General features: G+C 42.9%; 1 protein-coding gene and 1 long non-coding RNA gene across 5 annotated transcripts in view; both read right to left on the bottom strand.

Moving 5' to 3' along the window:
• Window positions 1–21,638, bottom strand: part of LARP1 (La ribonucleoprotein 1, translational regulator) — a 68,842-nt gene extending 47,204 nt beyond the window's left edge. For 2 of the 4 annotated variants that reach the window (XM_081181111.1, XM_081181110.1), the window contains exon 1: window positions 20,846–21,636. In XM_081181111.1, coding sequence (XP_081037237.1) covers window positions 20,846–21,338 — 493 coding nt within the window. In that variant the 5' untranslated portion in view covers window positions 21,339–21,636. Of the gene's footprint in view, window positions 1–20,845 lie in introns of all 4 variants that reach the window. The other 2 variants (XM_081181109.1, XM_081181108.1) reach the window with 2 other exon arrangements.
• The window catches only part of LOC308580037, a 93,636-nt gene that overhangs the window by 47,204 nt on the left and 20,469 nt on the right, over window positions 1–25,963 (bottom strand). The window lies entirely within an intron of this gene.

Below are 25,963 nucleotides of genomic sequence, written 5' to 3' on the forward strand. Positions count from 1 at the left end.
GCAAAGCCAAAGGATATCCAGCGAGCAACATCCCCATAATGCATTCCCATGCCACTGGAAAAAAATATCCACACGATCAGACCGATCATGTGGATCTTTTCCACCTGACCACGAGAAAGATTAGCAAGCAGGTGAGCAAAATCCATGTGGTCAGCTTGCAACAGCTATGCACACTATGACTGGACGATAACTGGTTTTCAATATAGTGATATATCACCAGCTAAATGTAACAATATTATCAATATATCAAGATATCTGAAATAAAGAAGGAACCATGCAGAGCTGAACAGGACAATGTCCTAGCAACTGTTACTACTTAAGGGTCTAAAACTGATATTATCAATTACCTCATGGTCACTTTCATCAGCAGGCAAGCCAAAAGGCATCCAAATGAGACTTTTGGTTTTGGACTTGCCTACCAAACTGTAGTATTCAGGACAATCCAGAGTATGGTGATGAGTCATAGTATATAAAAATAATCTGGGACTGCCAGACTGCCAGCAGCCTGGCGGTGGCAGAATCCACATAGTCACTGCCACAAGTCATCGCAGGCCGCCACCATTACTTTTTGCTACCGCCACAAGGCCTTACTGGCCGCCACCTCCTGTTGCTGTAAAGTCTTGCAGGGTGCAGTTAGTGCCATCACTCCCTCGCAGGCTGCCACCAGTACTGCTGCCATTTCCCATTGCTGCTGTGAGGCCTTGCAGGTTGCTGCCATTACTGTCACCACTTTTTGTCGCCACCACTAGGCCTCGCAGGCCGCTGCTACTGCCCCCACCTCCTGCCACTCCCGCAAGGCCTCGCAGGCCGCTGCTGCTACTGCTGTCACTATCGCTGCCACTGTTTGTGCCACCACCGCAAAGCCTCACCACTTGTGTCACCAGCTCCTGTCGCCACCACAAGTACTCGCTGGCCACCATTGATTGTGCCACCAGCACAAGGCCTTGCAGGTTGTTGCCACTTCTGCCGATACATATCACGGTCAGGGTGAGCTGTTTCTGCCACTTCTGTGTCTGCCTCCTAGCAGGCCTGGTGGCAGTCCCAGATTATTTGTATTCACTATGACATTGCGATGTTTAGCTGGTGAGCTATCGCAGTGTTGAAAACCAGATATCACCTAGTCTTTACAAATGTTGTGATTTGCAATATATTGCCAGCTCAAATAATATAAAATTATCACAATGTGAACAATTATATTGATATACTGCCCAACCCTAATGCACACTTTTATTCCAGAGATAATGGCTCCGACACGGGGGGGGGGGGGGAGATTAGACTTTGCATTAAGGTTACACAAGTATTCCAAGTTGATCTTCAAAGATGTGTACAAATAAAGCCACAAAAAACAGAGGTTAAGGCAAAGGCTTTCACAACTCTGCAATCCAAGATCCTTTTAACTACAGATGCCTGGAATTTAACCCACGGCTTTCTGTACATGGTGCACATGTGCTACACAACCAAGTTCTACACTCCTGAAGGCCACAGCTTTTATTCTGCAGAAAGCATGCAGGTATTTTAATATAAAAGTGAACATGTATGTGTATGCACACCGTACCTAGGATTTATTGAAGAGACAGAAACCACTTTTGGAAAAGGATTAAGCAACATGTTCAGGGCGACAAAAACACAGTCTAAATACATTTAAACTTCTGCTCTTGGTAATATGTGGGTACACAAGTAGCATTTGTGAAGGGTAATAAAACCTTTGAAAGCCTGCCTTAGGAAGTTCAAAATAATATGGGCGAGGTTGACATACAGCCAGAGGTCCTTTGGCAACAGAGCAGAGAGCCCAAGCTTATCAGCACCTTTAAGCAAACATCAACTTCAAATGTCAGCCCACAGAATATCCCTGTTGTGTTTTTTTTCCTTTCTTGAACAGAATATTCCAACCAGGACCTAGCACTTTTTAAATGACAGCCACCTATTTTAAAACATTATCTGCAAAGTAGTTCTGTTAGGGGAGTTCTTACACTTGAACGCTGAAAAGTGTGACCTCAATCATCCAGTTAAGCCAGTCAGCACCAGAGGTCAATCTCCAGGAACTTTGATGACATCCCTTTTATAGTTACACTGATTTTGGAATCTGCTGCCAAAGCACCTGCTTCATTTTACTTGAAGGGATGGCTGGTCCTGCCTAGGAAAAACGTGTAAGGTGATGGGAAAATACAGATGCTGGCAAACATAGCCAATATATTTTGTTTGTCTGTCTGTTTTTAAAAAAGTCAACAAAAGACACACAATAGTAACATTCAACAGGCCTCAAGTTACTGCTTGAAGGACACACCTTCACTAGCTGAGCCCCTGCAAGTTTAAGATTATAAATTTACTATGCCGGTTACCAGCAACTAACACACTCCTTCTAAACAAGATAGCACTTTCTTTGGGCTGCATCCACTATAACTGGAACAGAAGCAGATGGGAGATTGTTAAGAACTGCTCCTGCGAAAGCATATGTAAAAAAATCAAAACGAGCCCATTTCAGGAAAGTAAAGAACCTCCATCACTTTTGTTTTAGTTGCCTCAAATGCAGTAACCTGATTGCCTCAAGTTTCTTAAGAGGCTCGCAAAGCAAGACACTGTCAGGACAATGGAAAATGTGGGAGCTTTGGCTTTGCACCTCTCTTTACACCAACAGTGAGTCACATCACTGATCTCCATATTATTCAACCTCCAACACTAGGGAAATATGACTGCTATTGAAAGTCATTTTGTTAATTCAGGAACATAAAATACATTATGCATACTTTGATTTACTATTGAATGGTCATGTCTGGTGTATTAAAAACAGTTTACTCAGACAATAATTATAAACTGATTTCATTATTTCAAGTTTTTCTTACAGATGGAGCTAAAAGCCACTGAACTGTAAAGGAACCAAGCAACTCTTTGATTTTGCCATTTTATGAGAAGTAGGAAAAAACAATAAAAGCAGAAATCATGCACATTATAGTACAACAAGTTATTATTTATTGTGAAAATTAGTCCACCAGTGTTAAGCACACATCAAGCGCTCATTTCCACAAAAAGAGCAGAGAAAAGAAGATGAGGGGAGAAAAAAACTAACACTGCTCTCTGCCTTTTTTGATTCATTTGCAATAGCCTGGTACACAGTATTAGAAACTGGGATAGGAATGTTAGGAGCCATGTGGCTCCTGGGACCTGGGTTGTGGGCTCCAAAACAAAATGTCTAGGTGCCTTTTGAGGAGGAGGGTGGAAACCAGGCAGCCTTGCAGGAAAAAAATTAATCTACCGGGCGAATCAGATGGTCTGCAGGGTAGTGCGGCAGCAAAAGACACATCTCGCGCTACCCTTTGCCAAACACCTGATTCACCTGGCAGCACAGCAGCAGGAAAAAAAAATACTTGCTGCCAAGTGAATCAGGTGGTACGCAGGATAGCATGGCTGCAAAAGATGCATCTTTTGCTGCTGCACTGCCGGGCAAATCAGGCGTTTGGCGGCATAGCGTGGTAGCAAAAAGACGTGCCTCTTTTGCTGCCGCTGTGCCTGGCAGACCAGCTGACTGCAACCAGGCAGGGGGAGATGATAGGCACCAAGGATTGCTTTTTATATCAGTCCTGGAGGTTTTGTTAAATATGATTAGAAGGGACCAGTTGGTTAAAGGTATACAAGTTGGAGCTAGACAGTATAAATTGAGAGCCTTTGCAGACGATTTAGTATTGACATTACAGGAGCCAGAATCTAGTACTAAAAGAGTTTTGGAACTGATTCAAGAATTTGGTAAGTTGCAGGATTTAAACTGAATAAGTTAAAAACAAAGGTTTTAGAGAAAATTTTAACAGCGATTGAAAGAGAAAGGTTTCAGAATGAGACAGGTTTAACAGTGGTTAAGAAAGTGAAATACCTTGGGATTAATATGACAGCTAAAAATGGTAACTTATTTAAAGACAATTACGAAAAATGCTGGACGGAAGTGGAAAAAGACTTGGAAATTTGGTCAAATTTGAAGCTTTCACTGCTAGGCCGTATTGCTGCGATAAAAACGAATGTATTGCCTAGAATGTTATTTTTGTTTCAAACATTGCAAATTTTGGACAAAATGGACTGTTTCAAGAAGTGGCAGAGAGATATCTCTAGATTTGTCTGGCAGGGCAAGAAGCCTAGAATAAAATTTAAAATATTAACGGATGCAAAGGAAAGAGGCGGATTTGCCCTGCCAGACCTTAAACTTCATTATGAATCAGCAGCCTTTTGCTGGTTGAAAGAATGGCTGCTTCTTGAAAACACAGACATCTTGGACTTAGAAGGTTTTAATAATGTATTTGGATGGCATGCATATTTGTGGTATGATAAGGTCAAAGCACACAAAGCATTTAAAAATCATATTGTCAGGAAAGCATTGTTTAATGTCTGGATAAGATATAAGGATTTATTGGAAAACAAAACCCCAAGGTGGCTGTCACCGATGGAAGCGAAAGCTCAGAAAAAGCTCAATATGGAGGCCAAATGGCCGAAATATTGGGAAATTCTGGAACAAGAGGGAGATAGACTGAAACTGCAGAGTTTTGAGAAAGTAAAAAAAAATATGTGAGATTGGCTTCATTATTATCAGATAATGGAGGCATACAATTTGGACAAGAAAATTGGCTTCCAGGTGGAAAAATCAAAATTAGAAACAGAACTGCTAGAACCCAAAACTAAGATTTTGTCAAAGATGTATAACTTGCTGTTGAAATGGAATACTCGGGATGAAACGGTGAAATCTGTTATGATTAAATGGGCACAAGATGTTGGACATAACATAATGATGGCTGACTGGGAACAGTTATGGACCACAGGTATGAAATTTACGGCATGTAATGCCTTAAGAGAGAATATTATGAAAATGATATACAGGTGGTACATGATACCAGTCAAGCTTGCAAAGATCTATCATTTGCCCGATAATAAATGTTGGAAATGTAAAGAAACTGAAGGTACATTCTTTCACCTTTGGTGGACGTGCCCAAGGATTAAGGCTTTCTGGGAGACGATATATAATGAAATGAAAAAGGTATTTGAATGTACCTTCCTGAAGAAACCAGAGGCCTTTCTCCTGGGCATAGTCGGCCAATTGGTGTCAAAGAAGGATAGAACTTTCTTTATGTACGCCACAACAGCAGCAAGAATACTTATTGCAAAGTACTGGAAGACACAAGATTTACCCACCCTGGAAGAATGGCAGATGAAGGTGATGGACTATATGGAATTGGCGGAAATGACTGGCAGAATCCGAGACCAGGGAGAAGAGTCGGTGGAAGAAGATTGGAAAAAGTTTAAAGACTATTTACAGAAATATTGTAAAATCAATTAATGTTAGAATGATGTTGGATAGAAATTAAGTGGTTTTTAGCTGTAATACTATAAGGGAATATGAAAAATGGATTACTAATAGGTAAGAATTTAATGTTACAATATTTTAAGATTAAAGACTAGAATAAATAAAGAGGGGAAGGATTTGCTGAACTAACAAATTGAATTGGAATACAAAAAAGGGAGGTGTGAGGAGATCCGGGAAACAAGCTAATGAAAAATAAGTAATGGAAAGATTGAGTTGTTTTTAACTGTTTTTTATTTTTATTTCTTTTTTATTTTTTCATTTTGTAATATCTTGAAAATTTTAATAAACATCTTCTAAAAAAAAAAAAAGATAGGCAAGAAGGATGGCATGCGGACATCTCCATCCAGTTGCAAAATGCCGGTTGGCAGTCACAAATTGTGACTGGTGCCCAGCGAATTTCAAATACAGCTGGTGCAATATCAATTTTAAACATATACAGATCAAAAGATGGCTCACAATCCCTTCTTATTTTGTGTTAGGCAATACAGTGCATTAAGATTCAGTTTATAATCAAGTGATATGACATTCATGCATGCTGCAATTCAAGTATAGGCTTGTGCAATTTGTTTTAAAACAGCAGTGCTGCTAGCTCATTTTACACACACAGAGAGAGAGAGAGAGAAGGTTGAGAGGTTAAGCTATGGTAGCTATTATGTCCAAACTTTGATTTGAGTAAATTTACCTGCAAGCAAACATTTAAAAACACAATGAAACAGTAAACCATAAAGATGCTACAGTTTTAACCTGACCCAACCTGCAACAAAAGCCAAACTGCTGAACTTGGCTCTAAGATTTGAAAATAAATATGAAAAGATTTATTCCAACAATTACTACTGCGATAAAACATATACACCAGTCTTGCATTTAACCACTCATCTGGATGCCACTGGCGACCAGAGAGAGAACGTGGAATCTTGTCTCCACACCCCAGTGTGTAGTCTGGCAAAGGAGGAGCAGAGCAATCTGTCCATCTTTCACAAGTCCACTTGGCTTCCGCCCAGGCCACAAAGGAAGAGAAGCAGAAGCACAACACTCAAGATATGGAGGAATGGAGCAATCCACCAGCCAACTGTGCTTCTAAGCTGGACATAGAGGAAGCAAAGCCCCTTCTTGCATGTCCAATTTGAAATCAAGCGGACAGGTAGCAATCCATGCCTCCTCCACCAACCTGCTGCATTTCCAGACCAGCCTGGGGAGAGGGGGAATTCACCAGCCTGATTTTGGGGGGAATTCCCCACTTGAGGTAAAACAGACAAATAAAAAGAAAATGCAGGCTAGTAACTTTTGGGAACTTACTAAGAAGGCTAACATATATACAGGTGTATATTACAAAAATAAAAGGTCACAGCTGCTTTTTCTCTCAGCGACTTATCTGTACCTGGAGAGAACGGGACATTCCCTATCGTAGCCCCCACCCTCCTGATAACTGTGCAAATTGGATAAGTAGCAAAATCCTTGCCTGATTCAGAAGACCAAGTGCCCCACTGTCAGTGTGGAGAAAGTACTAGGTGGATTAAGAACGAACAAGAGAAAAGTAATGCCCATTTATCAGTCCAGTGAAGCAGCTGGTGACCCAGCTCCTGTGCTCTGCCTTTTAATCACCAGTAAGCCTTAAGTTATACTGTTAGACACACAGAGCCATGGGGAGGGAGATACAATGAGCCAGATATACTGCTTCACTGCCCTTCCGCCAGCAAATGAAGGAAACCTGTCACCTGTAGGCACTACAGGATATACGGAGACCAACAGACTTGACACTCAGTTTAAGCTAAGCCTTTCAATGGCCATTCTAGTTAGAAAGAAGGCACTGCAATCAAACAAGAAAATATATTTTTCGTTTGCACAACACCTGTGACTAACTATAGGGAGAACTTTCAATATTGTACAAATCAGTTATCTGTAAAGAAGAGGCAGCATTTTTGTACTGCAGCAGTCCTATTGAATTTTCTCATTATGTAGCTATGCGTCACATAAAAGTACCACTGGGAGGACAAACTGGGACAAGATAGATTATGCTAAGGATAGCCTACAGCACCTGAGTACCCTCCAGTTTTGATGCTGGTCACACATGGAGTGTTTGCAGTACTTTATTGTCCCAATAATGGTTCTGCCAGATGTTTCCCCCTCATATAACAAATATTGAAAGAGAATTCCATGTCATCAATGACTGGGCCAGATGGGCCCTCTCAACCTAACTTACTACTTCACAACTGTTTGGCTAAAGACAGCATTAAAACTTCTTCCAGTCAGTATCATTTTTAATCACGTGCTTTTTTAATGCTTCTTCCAAAAGTATGTAGAACTTCTCTCTAAAACATACAAAGATACTTCTCAGGAGTTCTACCTACTACTAGAATGGCTGAATTATTAATATTCTCCAAGAGTGTGCCATTACTGTGACCACAAAAGTTAACTTCTGAATGGTAATTTAGAGCAACCTTTTAATTTGGTCATGTGCAGCAAGTAAAAGTGACCTCCAGCCCCCATACTCCTCTCACTCCCCACCAAAAAAATATGGGAGGCAGGAGTACATACACACAAACCACAGATCTTGAGATAAAACAGAGGAACATTCCAACTGCCTCTGTATCTAACTGCACTCATACTCTCTCTCCTGGCAGGCACAAAGGGAAACAGTACCCACTGTGCTCATGGATATGACTTTTTTTATCCCATCCCAGCTGGCCTTGACTATTGCAGGTGCCAGCTTCCAACAGGCTAAGTGGGAACAGGGTAAGCAATCACACCTGCAATACTTATTTTCAATGCTCTTTTTGAATAGCATTCTAGAATAGCAGCTCCTTCAAATTAAGGGCAAGAGTATTTTAATTGCTTCCTTAAGAGGCTCGTTTTTGTACTGTTTTCCTACTGGTATCACAGTCATTGGGTAAATTAGGTGACAAGATTATTGCTTCCTCAAGAAATTAAAAAAATAAGGGAATTTTATAGCTGAGCTGCTCTAATATTCAAACTTTAAAAAAGATGCTTAAGTGTATTTTAGAGCACAGTATACAGAACTCTTTTATACAGGAAACAGTGTGATAATAATACAGTGGTACCTAGGGTTACAGACGCTTCGGGTTACAGACGCTTCAGGTTACAGACTCCGCTAACCCAGAAATAGTACCTCGGGTTAAGACCTTTGCTTCAGGATGAGAACAGAAATTGTGCGGTAGCAGTGAAGCGGCAGTGGGAGGTCCCATTAACTAAAGTGGTACCTCAGGTTAAGAACAGTTTCAGGTTAAAAACAGACCTCCAGAACGAATTAAGTTCTTAACCCGAGGTACCACTGTAGTCATTTCAAGTCATGATATTTGCAAACAAAACCTTGCTTAATATTCTATAGAAGTGTAAGATGCACAGATTTGACAGAAATCTCTTTGTAATTGCAGAATCACTATAAAGAGTATAATACAAACCTGGCAGCACGTACATTCTGACGAATGTGCTGGTACCACAAAAAGAGGCAAAAGTTAAACTATGATACACAAAAGCTTGGATTTCAAATAACTTTTCATTGGGCAGATTCTTCATTTCTGCTGAGTTCATTGTGAGTGAACAATCAATCAAAAGAAGCAGTTTTCCATGGCCAATTACAGCTCAGTGGCAGAACATCTGCTATCCATGCAGAAGGTCCCAGGATTAGTCCCTATTAACTTTGGCTAGGGGGCTGGGGAAAACTCCCTCTCTAAAACCCTGGAGAGCCACTGCCAAATTAAGGTAGATGGACCAGTGATCTGACTCTGTAAGGCAGCTTCCTATGTTTCCCATTTTTGTCAGACCACCATAAATTCTAGACAAATAGTATTCAATAAGCAGTAAGACACCACTGCTGCATTTTTCCAAGTGAAAAAAAATGGTTATGGTGCCACCATTAAACTACAGTAGTAGCACCACAGCAACATTTGACAGTTTAGGGCAGTGTATTATCAGTTACAATAACCGGGTCAGAGGAGTTATAAAAGTTCCACATCTTGTCTCAACATGGAACTAATGGGAGAAGCTGTCTAGAAACTGAGTAAGCTGCCACCAGTATGCAGACATCCAACTCTATTTCCCCCTATTTCAGCCAGATATGGTGGTGTTAATGATTGCTTGAAATCACTAATGCACTTGATAAGGGTACATGGACTCAATCTTTACAAGATGGATAGTTATCATGAGTGAGCCTTGGGGGAGGGGAATGTGACTTTGCTATGCTAGAAGGACTTTGAGTTTTCAAAGTGATAGTGGGGGGTTTGATTATGGTCCAACACTAACCAACCTGACTTAGCATCTCTACAGCCCAGGACCTCCTTCACACTTCGGTCTACCCTACAAAGCTAGTACAGCCTACACAGTCTAAAAGGTTTTAATTCCACCCAATCAATGACATTTTCTTCCTTCACAGATTTAGGACTGCAAGAACTGACAGCTTTGCTCTCTGAATAAAGAGAATGTCCATGCTACCATACCAGCTCAGCAATGTCCAGACACTTTATCACAAGCATGACATACTGTAGATGCTTAGAAAGCCCCACGGATACATTTGTTGAACACATACAAAGTATCAGTCCTATAATGCTACAAGAACTCACTCTAGTATAAAGCGCCCTCTCCTCACATCCTGCAGAGAGCAGACTAAATTGTCATATGCCATATGTCAGGCATAGGCAAACTCAGCCCTCCAGATGTTTTGGGACTACAACTACCATCATCCCTAGCTAACAGGTCCAGTGGTCAGAGATGATGGGAATTGTAGTCTCAAAACATCTGGAGGGCCGAGTTTGCCTATGCCTGCCATATGTACTGGGCACTCCAATGGATTTCCACAGGAAGCAGCCATTCTGCTAAACACCTTCTCACACAGACTGCACCACAAATATTAGTAAGACTGGGGCTATTTTGCAGCAAGATGTCGGCCCTTGTTCCTCTTCAGAAGTTGTGACATTCATAGACAAGGAAGTCCCACACCTAGCAAAAGATTATCTTGCTCTTTCACCAGCAAATATTTCCAAAGAGACAAACCTTCACCTGTGACAGAAACTGCAAGTGAAGCTCTGTTATCCCATTTAATGTGGACCTTGTTCTTAAAAGGAGAATGACAGGTTTAGCCTTACTAGACTGCCTTATGACACTGAATGAATGAAATGCGGGCCCATTCTTTACCTAGACTATCTCATTAACCCTTCCTTACAGCTCTGCAAGTCCATCCAGTAAATTCATAACTGAGGAAATTTTGGGGGACATTCTTGGCTCTTACTACGCACTAACAAGGGATTCTGTGCACAAATTCAAGGAGAGAGAGAGAGAGCAGCCTCTATGAAGAGTAAAAGTCAAAGGTGGGGTTTTTTTGCACACAACTCTTTCTATCCTCCTAAGCAAGCAAGAGGCATTATCATAGATAAGAATGGCTAAAGCACTCAAGGTGAAAGTTGGGGGCTGGAGAGAACCCTGCATTTCAAATACCAAAAGTTCCTCCACCCCTGCCATATACACCATGTGCTCATGGGGCCCTTACGGAACTAATGAGGAACTTGAAATGCTCAGGATCGGTGTCAGAAATTAGCCAGGTCCAACTGTGATCATGTGGAGATCTCTGGGTACCAGGTTGCTGACTGACATCTCCATCTGTCTGGCCCCTCCAGTTTTTTCAAGCAAGTAAGCAGAAGAGCTTATTTATTGCATTTACCGTATAGGCCACCTCTTCCTCCAAGGAGTACATGGTTCAGCCCCATGAGGTAGGTTAAGAGGCTGTGACTGGCCCAAGGTCACCAGTGCACTTCATGACTGAGTGGGGATTTGAACTCTGTTCTCCCGTGTCTTTGACACTCTAACCACTACATTACACTGGCTTCCTAGGGTACTTCTGCTATGGGGCTGCTATATAAATTAAGTAGGTAAAGAAATATAGGATAAGCAAAATATCACTTAGAGAAGGATCTGAAATATTTTCCTTGAAGGTTGAATCCGCTTTAGGCTGGATTGTTTTATTTGATGTTTTAATGTGTTGTAACCCACTTTGATATTTGTTCTTTAAAATACAAAGCGGTACAAAAATGAATAATAATAAACTTCAATGCGAAAAAGGCACCTAGACATTCTATTGTGGCAACCATAACGCAAGTTTAAGGTGCCATTTGAGAATTAGCTTATATATTTGAGTCTCTAACACCGAGTGTGAGAGCCATTTGTTTTAGGTACAAGTCACATATAAAGTAAGCAACGTTTATTCAGAGAACTTTATATGCAAGTGAACTAACTATCAAAACTAAAGTCTGAAGTAACTTGATTAAATATGAGTGCTTCACTGACACTACTGAATACACAGAAAATAAGACAAAAATGCCTGCTATGGCTACAAGATGAATGACTCTTGCCTATTTAGAGTGCCAAACACTATTTCAAAAAGCAAAGTGTAAGAAAGGTCAACTGCAGCTCAACTTCCAGGATGTTGCTCAAAACAATTAGTTTAAACTGTTAACAGATTAACACTGAATAGCTATGCAACTGCACCCTCTTTACCATTATTGTCCTCCAATCACTCTTCCATACTATCAAATTCTCACCAAAGATACTGCCCATATAGCTTAAAAACACCAGCTAGCCCTATGGATGCAAGAACAGGCCTCCTGGATTTTAAGACATGCAGTTCTAACAACCACCCACACAAGATCACCCTATTAAAACAGACTGCACACACTGGATTGGACAACTGGCAGCTGCTTTGGGAAACCATCCTTCTTTGTTGAAAATATTTTAAATGTAGCCAATTGCCATGTAAACTCACTAGCATATGTGGAGTCCCACACAAAGGGAACTATGACTGACACAACTAAATCCCCCAAATAATTCAAAGTTGAGTCCCCTCTTCCTGGTGAAAAATCCTATGCCTCCCTCCATGCACTTCAAAATATATTCCTATGCAAATAAACCAGTAATTCCACAATGCTAAGCTGATCAATTCATTCAACAGTGAAATTCACAGCTCCCAGGTCCTATCAGCTATTGTCTCTGCTCAGACCAGAGAAACTGCTGGTTAAACAACTGCACTGCAGGGCCACAATATGAAGCCGTTTTTCACTATCCCTTCACTACTCAATAAAATGTGGGTCTCTATCATTTGCATGAAGCCAATCACCGGGATTTCAGTTATTTCCCTGTTTTTAAAAGGTACATTATACCAGGATTCCTAAGCCAGTGATTTAATTATTGAATTATTTACGTACCTTCAAATACAAAACTGAGGAAGCCACAGCAAGCCAGAAAAATCAAAATTATGACCAAATTAACAAGCAAGCTTCCCTTAACTATAATGTATAATATGCATCACAGTACACAACACAACTGGCCTGGTCTCCCCATCATAAGACTACTCTATAAAAAAAAGAAAACCATACAAGTAGCCCAAGAGACCAGAAGGAGCAATCTTGTGCCAAGACAAAATACAGTGGTACCTTCGGTTATGAACGGGATCCGTTCCAGAGGCCCGGCTATATCCCAAAAATTCCGTAACCGGAGGACCGCTTCTGTGCATGTGCATGGCGCCACAGAGCACTTCTGCGCATATGAAAGCGGCAAATCCACTTCTGGGTTTGCAACGGCCGTAACCCGAAGATTCCGTAACCTGGAGGTTACGCAACACGAGGTACAACTGTATTGACTAGGAGCATTCAGAGTAGGGAGATGGGTTGAAGTCAATTCTGCAAGGTCTCAGGTCTTCTACAAACTCACTATAAAATTTCTATGATTCCTATGTCACTTTTAGTCGGCAAGACACATAAAATTATCTTCACCTCACATGCTTCCTCAAAATGTCACACCTTAATATTGTTGTCCTGCTGACTAGAACCGAGGCAGAGATATTTATTAGCATGTACACAAATCCAACTTGCATAGAACATGCTACGGCTTCATGAGTCACCAACTCCACTAATCCTGCCAAAGGCAAATCAGAAAACACAGGGGTGAGTGGGAATGTAAAATCCAATTTACTGGCCCATCCTGCTCCTTCAAAGATATGGTGAAGTGAAAAGCTGATCCACAGCAATTGAAATGTTAAGTGTTTTTAAGTAAACAACTATGGGAGATCTCCAACCAATGTATCCCATCAGTGCTAAGGAACTTCTCTCCTCCCCCTGCATGATCCCCAAATCTGTTCTAGGGGTTCTCTTAACCCTTAAAGGAAATGTGAGGAGGGTGTGGGAAGAGGAGGGGGAATTTCCATTGTGCAAATGTAAATGCATGTGCTGACAGCATGTGTTAGTTGGATACACCCTATTTCAGCGATCACCCTACATCAGCAAAATGGAGATCTTGGCCTATCTTACAGGTGTTACAAGAATTACTAAAAAGGGGCATATGATACACTTTTATTTAGCGTCAAGTGCCATATAACTATTAATAAAATTCTCCACTTAAAATGCGAGAGACTGAATGTTGAGTCTCATACAGGTGCAGGTAATGAAGAATTCCTATTCTTACAGAGGACAATTACTGTCTTTATGTCACATTCACCTAGTGGAATATCTACTTTAAAGAAAAATGCATCTTACGCCATCTAATGTCAAAAATCTGTCAATTCTTACCATGTAAAATATCACCAACAGAACATGTAATTATCAGTTTGTTTACATTCAAAGTAATTTAAGTTTGAGACTTGAAGAGGGCTTGCAGAAGTCACAATCCACCCTGATTATCACTAAGATTCAATGTAAAAATGTTTTCTAAACTGGGAGCATCCTTCATTTCCCTCCTTTTAAAATAACATTAAGCACCTTGCATACTGTTTTTGGGAAATATATTCATACATTAATCTTAAAATGACCGTAAGATGAAAACCCTAAACATAGCTACTTTAGGAGGAAATCACACAGAAATGAATGTACTCACTTCCAAACAAACATTTAGGCTTGGGATGCAAGTGCCCAGACAGTTCCAGTTAAAACAAACCAAAGAACAGGGTTGAAAACTTGAATGAGAGGCAACTAGAGCCTTTACAGTTGGAAATCCTAGAGATTTAGGATTATTCTAGGGAGGACCAGACAATGTGCCATGAATCAGTTTTCACTCAAACATTACATTCCACAGCTTCTCTTGAACAAACAGTGCACAGAGCAAAGGTCTAGAATAAAACTGAAGGGCATAGTGAAGGGAATAAATGACCTTTGATGCACTTCAAAAGGAGAAATTCCACCCAAATGACTTCTGTCAAACATTAAGAAGAAAAACCATTCCTGAGTAGTAGATCATAATTAAACCAACTTTTTAAATAACATATCCTTTAATTTTGGAGTAAGCTGCATGTACATTTGGTGATGAATTCCAACACTGCAATTCTGCCCTTACTCTAAAACCATCTTTCCCTACCTGGTGCCTTCTAGTTCAGGCTCCCTCAACCTCGGCCCTCCAGATATTTTTGGCCTACAACTCCCATGATCCCTAGCTAGCAGGACCAGTGGTCAGGTGTGATGGGAATTGTAGTCTCAAAACATCTGGAGGGCCGAGGTTGAGGAAGCCTACTCTAGATGTTTTAAGATCACAATTTCCCTCAGCCCCAGCCAGCATGGCCAATAATCGGGGATGATGGATGTTGCAGCCCTACGATTTCTGGAGAGTTAATCAAAGCCAACAATACTGCCATATGTCACAGAAATGGGCAAAACATGCTGCTGATACGTTATCTAGTCCCATCCACAATGCTGTGACATGTTGCAGAAAAAAGGTTGGAACCATGCTGCTGTCAGCTCTCTCACAACTAGCAAAATTAGTTTCATGGTTGAACTGAAGTGAAGTAAGTGCGCTTCAGCTCTCACTTTTCTGCAGCAGTCAGCTGAGTCACATGTTATTTTAATAACCTTTTCAAACAGAAAACAATTAGGATGGAAACTTTTAAGATTAGGGTGAATAAAGGTGTGTCCCTGTGGAGGAACACCTTATCCTACAAAATCATGCAAAAAGGGGTGGAGAATAGGACACTTGGCTACTTTCTCAAGAAGTATAGTTCATATATTAATTTATAAGACCACAAGACACAAAAATGTGTTTGTTCAACTCATGGAAAACCATAAGGTGATTTTAAAATTTTTGGCTAATTGACTGAGCAGATTCATACACCGGGCAACCTCAGAGGCAACACAATGGCTCTTCTCAGAAATATAGAATCCAAAATTGTGTGGTTTCTTTTATATACCAGTTGCAATAGTAGTAAAGTGCACATAAACCTCCTCTGCACGGTCTACTGTTTTCTAGACTAGAAGATCCAAATATTCTGTTTATTATTTATTTAGTCCTCCAGTTTATAGGCCAGCTTTCATCACATCAACATGATCCAAGGGTGATTTCCAACAAAGCAAAAAATCTAACCATGACTTAAAAACAGCCCAATAATAAAATAATTAATTGAGAAACAGCATGAGAATTAAACCAGAGAGTACTTACTGATTTACTGCAAATGCCTGGGAAAAGCAGGTTATTTCTACAAGTCAGCGGAAACTACCAGAGTTTCTACTGTCTGAGCTTCAGTGAGAAAAACATTCCAGATTTGGGGAACAACACAGAAGACCATCTCGCACATCACCATATTGGGATGGAACAGCAATTAAAGCATTACTTATCTGTGTTAAGTGAACCTGCAACTACCTCACAAGTCAAACAATGATTTATCACACTATCCTATTCCAGTGAAAACTCTCTACATTCTGATCATTAGCATGTTTGTGAACAAGCTCTGTTCACCGACTACTGAATAACCATGCACTGGCCTGCCACTTTAATCTGCTGTAACTTAATCTGTCGCGGCCAACCAAATGTAGAACTATGAAAGTCGCAGAGATTATAGACACACACATTTCCAGGACTTGTTGGGGGAAACCACAATACTCAATCGCTTTCTGAATTTATGTTACTTTTTGTATTACCATAAAACAAAGCATGGATGTACAAAAAGCAATGGCTGCCCTCTCAACTTTTTCTCAAAAACCAGCAAGCTCCCAGACAGGCCTATATCCCATTATTGCAAAGCTCAGATATAAGACAACTTCCTCCTAGCTAATCAAGCTCTGACATGCAGCACCTTCGCTTGTACTAACTGCATGCAGAAAATTGCCTTTTAAAATCAAAATACGTTCAATGTTTGAGAGTCACCAGTCTACTTGCCACCAGCCTTAATAGCAAGTCCATTACTATGCTTTTTGGATGTTGATCCCATTGAAAACAGTGGGATTCTACACAAACATGTACTGACCATACCAGGTTGTCAAAATAAATAATCTACAACTGTACCTTCCACAAACTTTTGTAATCCACCTACAAATGCTTTTCAGAATTCTCAATAAGCACCCTTGGACTGAACTTAGCTCCTCAGATAAAATCTTGTTTGTGCCATTCAGTGTAGCATCATTATTTAAAGACATTCCTGTAAGCAGCACAATTTAAAATATCATTATATTTGGCATCATGATGTTGCACTTCTATCTTACAGCCCTTCAGTCTGTTGCCCAATACTACAGGCAAAATTCAAACAGCAAGCTGAAAAGCTCAATTATACTTTTAGGATGTCATATCCATTGTTCTGGGTAATCAAGAACAAGGCTGGTTCACACATAATGCCAAACAATGATTTGGTATTCCATGCATGAGCCTTGTGCTAGCACACTTCCCCTCCCCCTATACGTGCTAAGTCAATGTGACTTTCTTTTTATCACAAACCATTATTTTTAATTATGTGGGAGCTGGAAAATTATGCTTTGCGCTTGTCTTGAAACCAGGATTACAAGTCTGCTTTGAGGTTTGCAACCTGGATTCAAGTCAAGCAAAATTCTTGTGGAACCAAACCAGGAGTTGGTGTTATGGCTACACTGAAACATAGCCTCCGGCATGGTCCAGAGGGGCATGATGCAGCAACTTTGCGACTAAGTCAGTGCCAAAACCAGAAGCTGTTGAAAATTATACATATATATTTATACACTAGCAGTTTGATACAAGTTATAGACTTATTTGCAAGTAGCATTTTTCCCCAAATCAGTTGTGGGCAAATTTCCCAAATATAGAAAAACAGCTGCCACATCACCTTTGCCAATATTAAGCTTTAGAAATCATTACTACAACGCACAAAGGTTTTTCTTAGCACAGAAACTTCAGGATGCTTACACATATATTTTCAAGCAGAAAGTACTAAATAGAGAAAACTCCCATATTAAGTTTTTAAATTTGTGCAACATGCTATAAAAGAAAGCCACCTTAAACCAAAGCCTATCACATAGTTCTCAATCACTGCATGGTTCAATCTGGTATTCTCCAACTACATCATGTTTATGTTGCAAATTATATATAAAATAACAAGCAGCAGAAAAAACAGTGCTATGAGAGCGGAATAATTTGCCAAAGCTAGTATTGTGCAAATTATGGCCACTGCTGCCAAGAAGCAGAAATCTTTGCAGCATTCGCTTTACCAGTGGGCTTTTTAGACAGCCCTACAAAAGGTGGATTACTGAAACACTATGGGTATGATCCATTTGCACCATGAGATGGCACTTGTGAACAAGTCAATTGGGTGGGGGGAGATTTGCAAGTACTTCCAATATCCCTGTCCAGTCCTCCCTCTTCATGCATTGCAAGTTAGCTGTGTTTGCATCAGGTGATGATAGAATATCAGTATGGGGATATGTGAGGTGGCTGTCCTGTCATACCACCTACCTGTGTGCACACACAGGTAAGAGGAGAAGGGCATAAGAGAACAAAACTGTTAATCACTACTGGAATCTTCCATTTGTAGGTAAAGTGCCCACCACACAAGTGCATTGTGCCCTATACATGTTTCTTTCACAAAAGTGACATTTCTTATTTAGGGACAAAATTTATTTGTACTATTGTACTGTTATGGGCTTCCTCATAAAGTTTTACATATGTTCACCTACATAAAAGGTTCATTAAAAACAAAAACATTTAAATAATGAATTTCAGTTATGGTATCTTACCAGCAAAAGTAAAGCAAAAAAGTAATTTACCCAACTAGTTTAACACATGAAGTATCCCAAGTGTTCCAAGTACACTCAATATTATACAAAGCATGCTAGAAACTCTCTACGTACTGGAACTTTAACCTCTGGAAGACTCGTTCATAAATATGTCCCAACAAGCCAGTATTATCATACTTCTAAGCTGATACAGTTGAACAGACTGGACAGTATTATTAAATCTATTCTAATGATCTTGCATTTGTGATAATAAGCACATGAAAATAGCATTTGAGCCAGGTGCTGCACAGCAGTGCGTCTTACAGGAGTCAGTAAAACTTGATGATTCATCATATAATATAGTACAAGCATTCATGAGCAATCTAGTATTACGTTTGGCAATAATATAAACAATTTTGAAGACTTGGACTCAATAAAGCTAGTAGTTTAAAACTGCTCCTTTTGTTGTCGTTTCCTCAAAAAGCAGCTCAGATTTCACCTCCATAAGCTAAACATGAGCTTAGCTATCTCTCCTGTAATAAGTTATGCCTGCCCTCCCTGCATATCATCCAGGAACATATGGAAGGGGCATATAAGAAATAGCTTTCTGGTAGTGGTCTGATTATGCAATACTCTCTTGAATTTCTCCAAGGCCATCTATATATGTCAAAAGGTGGAGAGAAAGTTGCTGTAACATTCCAAGCGACCACCTCAGTGTACAGGCAAGTCTCCAGCCTCTCTATTCCACTCTTCCCCCAGTTTCAAAGCTAGAAATAGAGGGCTAGAGCATGTCATCTGAATTCCAACTATGAACACACTGAGAACCCAGATCGAAGGTTTAAATGTCACAGTACTGGCCCAGTTCAAACGCCAAAGGGTGAAAAGGCCCAGCAGCATTAACCTACAAAGGATATAAGCCCACGTGGACTTTTGGAAGACCTTTGTCCCACATCCACTACCATATGGATCCTCCAGTAGCATTGTAACACGTGTCCGCCAGTGTTTCGGGATTACTGAAAGGGAGGCCGCGGTACTGCAGAGGACGGGGCCGCACATGGGAAGCCCAGCTTCCATGTGCGAGGCCTAGCTCATCTTTTCCTGCTCACCCGCTTGACGGGGGGGGGGGGGAGGGTTTCACTGTCACCCTCGGAAAAATACGCGCTGAGGCCCTGAAAGGGGGTGGAGTGGGGGTTTCTTCGGAGCCGCCTGTCAAAAGAAAGGCGAGCGGCGGCCGGGGGGGGGGGCGTTGGACTGGCGGGGAGTGAGAGGAAGAGAGGTCCAAACGGGGAGGCCCCACGGCGAGCTCAGGAGAAATCACATGCTCTCCGCGACAGAAAAACCACGTTGCCTTTGCTGCAGCGGAATGCTGGGAAAGGGAGGAAGCGCCGAGCACGGCGGCGCACAGAGTCACACACACCCACGCCCGGCCATTGGGCGGCGGGGCGCTGAGCGACGGGAGCTTTCAAACCGTCGCCAGAGGCACGTTTGCACCGGGGCCTAGAGCGGCGCGGCGAAGAACCTTCGGAAACGCACCGCCTCCCTCCTTCCCGCCTCACAGAGCGGCCGCCGCCGCCGGGCCGCGTCCAGCCTTTGGGGCCTTCCCTTTCCTATGCCTATTTGCATACAACATGCGCTCCTCAGGGGTCTTTCTCCAAAGGGGCCCCCAGCTGTCGGCCCACCCCACCGTGTAGAAGACAAATAAACGTTCGACAGTTTTAAACTACAACAGCCAACCTGCATTTTTAAATCCTCTCCGGCTACTTTGAAAGGTCACAGTCACACTCCACACACCCCAAATATGCCGGGCTTCCCTGCCGACTTTCGGTCGGGGTTACGTCTAAGCCTCATGAGCTCCTCTCCCCCTCAGCCAACCAACCACCACGCCATTTAAAAAGCGAGGCTATTCGGGGAAAGGAAGCGGCTGGGTGGGGGGGGGAGATCGCTCATGAAACATTCACGATCCGATCAATGCTGCAACGGCGGGGGTGCCTTCCGTGCCCGATTAAGTCTTAAAAGATTTATTCACTTCAGTTCCCGCAGGAAAAGCCCGATTCCCTGAGCACGCACGCGGGAAATGGGGAGGCACGCGGGGGTGGCACCCTTCCTCCCTCTCCCCCCTTCTTTTCTTTCCCTTCAATAAAGGTAGTTCCACCCATGCCCAGCGCGGGCGTGTTTCCCAGCGAGCAAGGCCTTGGACGTCTCACGCTCGATTTCGAAAGCCCCGTCCCACCATGCTTGCATCCACCCTCCATTTGCCTGCCATCGATCCCGCGCTCGCTCTTTCCCCCCATTAATTTTTCTTATAACGAAGCGGTTCAAGGAGCGGAGGGCGAGGTGAGATACAAGCAGGGTGGATGCAGATGGACAAAGACGGGGTGGAGTTCCACCGTCGGGGGGGGGGGAGGCGGGTGTGTGTGTGTGGAGAAGAGAAAATGTCACCATATTGCGGAGGGAAGATCACCCTCCGCCAGTGGCCGCGACGCTCTTCCTTCGCCGATTGCCCCAAACGAGACCACCATCACCGAAAGCACCGCCCCTCCCTCTCTCGCCCGGGTCCCCCGCTGCTACCCACCTGGGGGCGACTGTCCGTTGAGGGTGACCAGCGCCACCGGGGCGTTCTTAGTCCAAGGGTTCACCTTGGGCGGGGGGGCCTCGATGAATTCCTTGCGCCCAACGCCTCCCGTCTCTCCGCCCTCCTCGCCGCCGCTGCTGCTGCTACCGGCCTCGCTAGGCAGTCGCGTCGAGTCGGTGCCGCCGCCGCTCCTCTGGTGCAGCAGGTTCTCCTTCTCCTGGTTGTTACTGTCCTCCTTCTGCTGCTTGATGCTGGGGGGCTTGAGCAGCGCCCCGTTTCGGCGCAGATGCTGCTCCCCCACGTTGCCGCCGCCGCCGCCTTCCTTGCTGCAGCTGTCGGGGCCGCCCCCCTTGCCCTCGTCGGCGTTGGCCTTCTCTCCTTGGTGCAGGAGGTGCTGCTCCCCTTTCTCCTGAGGCTTCTTCATCATCAGCCCGTGCTCCTCGGAGGGCAGAAGGGGGTTCGCGGGCAGGAGAGCCTCCACCTGGGTAGCCATCTGCGCCCCCGCGGAGCCGCCTCGTGCCCCCGGCTCCAGGCTCTCCCCGGACAACACGCGCCCGCCCCAAACTTTGCCGACTTCCCCCTCCCACCCCCGAAAACCGCCTCGCCTCGCCCGGAGCTCTCCTGCCTCCCCTCTTTCTCTCTCTTTCTGCGCCCCCAACCCCTTCCTCAGTCAGATGCGCACCCCGGAGCCACGGGGTGGGGGCTCGAGCCGCCGGCTTCCTCCCCCCACCCTTGAAACCCAACCCCGGCGTGCCCCCTCCCCGTCTCCTCTAATGCCGCCGCAGCAATATGGAGAAGCAAGGAGACCACGCGACTGGCCGGGCGGGAGCGCGCGCCCTTCAGCCAGCTCCGCCTTAGAGAGGCCCCCGGGAGCGCGCACGCCGGTCCCGGCCGCGAGCGCGCCTAGGAAGTTGGGGAAGGCGAGCGAGCGGGCAGGTAGCCCGAGCTCAGGGCGGTGGGTGCGCCGGGGACGGGACGCGCGCGTGCCTGATGCAACTCGGCGAGAAAGAGACGCTCCTTAAAGGGACCGAAGCAGGCGCGGTTGCCGAGTTGGGGCCTCTCCGCGCAGGCGCCGCCACCCTGCTTCCTGGCTCCGGCTAGCCCTCGGGAGGCAGAGCACGGCCTGCTCGGCTCCAGCGAAGCTCTAGCTAGCTAGTCCTTCCAGCTGTTTGCTTTTGGGAGTAACCAAATAACGTAAATAACGTAGCCTGCCGAATGGCCGGATCCTATGGATCCTTTTGGGAGTAGATCCCGCTAAATACAAAAGCGTGTGCATAGGATTGCATTTCTTTCTCTCCTCGGTAGCAGCCTTCAGAGCCATTTAAGGCTCTGAGCAGGTAGCCGTCAGCCACAGAGGGGAATCTACTGGCTCCCACTTTCCTGTATCCTCCTAATTAGCATCTTCCCCTCTTCTGTACATTCAAACTTCGTCTAGCTTTGCGTCTTCCAATTGCAAAACTAGCTGGATCCATCAACCTCTCCTGGGAACTGTAGTTCTGTGACAGGCAAACTGCAATGTGCAGGATTCTTCAGGGAAGTCATGTGTTTTAATTGTTTGGTTTGTACACAGCCTGACATTCTTCATGGATGAATGGGGATTTGAGCCTGAGTCTCCCCAGTCCTAGTCTTAACACTAAATCATAATTCTAACTGGCCCTACTGGATCTTTGTCCATCAATGGAACTTAGGCAGATAGCCTACTAGAGGTGGTGGAGGGGGAGAGAGATCCTCAGAATCTGGTTTCCAGGATTACACCTATCCCATAAACGACATGAACAATCTTTTAGTGAAAATCTGGAAGGAAAGTGATAAAGGGAAGGTGCAATACTAAAAACTTACAATGCAATTTTGCCTCAGTGAATTTCTGGCCTCCATTTCACAACTGTTTTAATTCTGACAAACTATTATTAGGTACATAGTAGCATATAACAATGCCGGAACCACATTATTAGTTTGCTAAATGTATCTTTGCGCTGTATTTGACGGAAATATTTTTTTTTTTTTTTTTATAAAGGAGTAACATAATGGGAAATTTCTGCATCACCCTGCAGTGGTACCACAAAGACATGGATTTACCGCATCAGTAAGAACTAGGTGTAAATTAAACAGTTTAGTTAAGCCAGTTGACCACAGACATTTCAAACTGGAGACCTTTAATCCCAGTCTACAACATAGCTCCTACTTTTCACTTTTTATCCGTGTTTGTTTTTCTTTCTGCTTTAACGGCCAACTTGATAGATTATGACTTTCCCATTGAATATCAATATGCTAGTCTAACCAGTCTGTTTCCTAAATAAGGGAGGCAATATGGATTCAACACACTATATTGCATTATGTCTCAGTGTAAAGGTAGCTGCTTGGACCAAACCACCTTATAACCTTAATGAAAACTCTGGAATGTGTAATGAAGGAGGAGCATCAAACAGCAATTTTTGATAAGCAACACCTACATTCTGATACCTATAGAAACAGCTCGTATTTCAAAATCTGATTCAGATAAAAATTAGACTGTTGAAGACATCCATCAGAAGAGAACTACAAAACTATGAAAAATGCCTGCAGCATTTACAAATTATTCTAGCTTCTTTCTGGCACTTCATTTATAGTTACCTGTCATGTACACAACATCTCTAGTCTGGTAACAAGAATAATCTGTCAGTTGCAGTAATTAGGCCCCATAGAAACCCACCTTTGGGAAGAAAAGGATGTCATCAAATGACTATTTCCTGATGTGGAGTAACTGACAAGCATCACACAAACTTGCTTTACATGTGACACCAGCAACAATAGTAAATGAAACATTTGTATACTGTGGGTCAGTATTTACACAACTCTGAAAACAAGGTTGCTGACGAATAGCTACATATTAAAACTTTAACTTTCAGAGAGGTGTAAAACAAGAGATGCATATGTTACAGATTGTTTTTCCATAAGCTCAAAGTGGTTTTCAATGAATAAATTGACACTTAAAATGGCATTTAAAACTGCAAAATAAAATAACAAAGCATGCAAGATTTATGTAAGACAACAAAAGATAACAGACTCCACTGGCTTCCAACTGAATTGGCTGAAATCACACCCTTATCAGACAGTTAAAAAGTCATTGGGAATCAGCACGTCTTCCTAAAACCAGCTACATACAACTTTGTAATCTGGGATTGAAATAATTCCACAGCATCAAAACCACCATTGTGGAGGCCCTGCTCCCAGCAGCCAAAGGTCTCACTTATTAATGGAATACAAAGCAGATCCTCATTTGATCTACTTATTTGGGGTGGAATTGACACAGGAGAGGAGGTCTCTTAAGGTGTATGAGTCCCAGACCCTGAAGGGCTTTAAAGGTTTAAACCAGAAGCAAACTGGCAGCAAGTGTGGATGATATAGGTGAAATATGTTCAAAGCTCCCCAAATTTGTACTGTTTTGGCTGAAAACACACCAGCAGCCAATGCAGATAATATAATGCTAGCTAAACATATTCACACCTCCCAGTATTCAAATGAGCCAGGCAGTTGCATTTTCTATCCACTGAAGCCTTCAAGAGCACAAAGTGCATTCAAGCCTTGAAGTTGATCACATAGTCAGATCACCTCTGTCCAAGAAAGGGCAGAACCTACATGATAAAATGCATCTGGTGAGATGCGTCTCTGGCCACCATAATTATCTGCTTATCAGAGATCTGGGAGTTGAGAAAAGTTTATACCTGCTCTAAGAGGAAGAGCAGTTTTTCAGGGTCTGAGGATGACTCGCCCACAGTATTTGTATTCTGTTTCAACCTGATTGCCTCATCCATCTGACAAAGCACTGGTTCGAAGCAGAAATGGCAGATTCCAGGTGCCTGATCACAGAAATCTAGAACTGGTTGTCATCAGCATACTGTTGACACCTCACTCCAAACCCCCAGATGAGCTTTATGATTTGATAGAGAGATGGGAGTGGGAAGACCTTTTTCAGCCAAGCACCATGTTCCCTGATGGACAATCTTCTGGTGGGTGGGGCCAGAGGCAAAAGTGGGTGGAGCAAAGTATGGCCACTACTGTTGTACAGTAAACTACATTTCAGTCACACATAAGTGAGATGTTTATACACACACCTATCACCATTCAGGCAAGCAAAAGGCATTTAAGGACACACTTCAACCAGGGAAAAGCAACAATTGGAAAAGTGTGCCAGCGGTGAGGGGTGTGGTCTGGGGATAGAGGGTGTGGCCTGGTGAGAGTTCCCAGGGCCTGATGAAGAAGTCTAGAGGGCCATATTCAGCCCTCCATCCAAGCCTGAGGGTTCCCACTCATATTATAGATATCACATAGCCTCTGTGACAATAAGGGAATTAAACCATCTGAGAGACAGCACTAATATTACAAACAGATGACATTCTTATGTCTTTCCAATGTAGAACAGTCAGAAGTAGCCTTGAATGCTCTTATTTAGACCTATGAATTTATTTTGGTTTTTTTAAAAGATAATTTGGATAAGGGGAAACAGAAGTAATAGACAAAAAAAAAATTAATCCAGAGATTTATTTATTTATTTAGGTAAGTTCAGCCAGACAGAACGACCGGTTCAATTTTTAGGTGTATATTTAACAAAAGAAGATAAGGATCTGTACCAGAGCAACCTGATCACTGTACAGTAGTTTGAAAAGGAGGGGGGGGACCCAAAAGTGACATTTTGATATGGTCAGCTCTGAATCTATATTTTATAGGGTGAATTCAAATATCCATTTCATCTGACGTGAACTTTGTGTTGTCAGATGCTGATGCTAATGCTGATGATTTATAGGGGGGTGAGAGGGATATGAGTATCTGCATGTCTTTCGCTCCCTCCCCTTCCCTGCACACACACGTGCAATGCAAGTAAACCAGTTTTGGATTGTGGTTTTCAGCAGAAAATTTGACAGAGAGGATGCGTTAAAGGACCATTTTTATTTTATTTTAGATTTTATTCTCTCTCCTTCCTCTTCCCTTCTGTGAATGTTCTATTTCAGATGCCTGAATCTGGTCAATTTTTGTCTTGAGATTTGCCAGTGCTCCATTACCTGAACTGCATTGACTCTAGTTCCACTGTGTACATATTGCAGTTGCCTTTCCCCAAGAAAATAGAAGCCCTGGGCCCATATT

This window comes from Podarcis bocagei (genome assembly GCF_964188305.1).
Source record: "Podarcis bocagei genome assembly, chromosome: 2".
Lineage (NCBI taxonomy): Eukaryota > Metazoa > Chordata > Lepidosauria > Squamata > Lacertidae > Podarcis > Podarcis bocagei.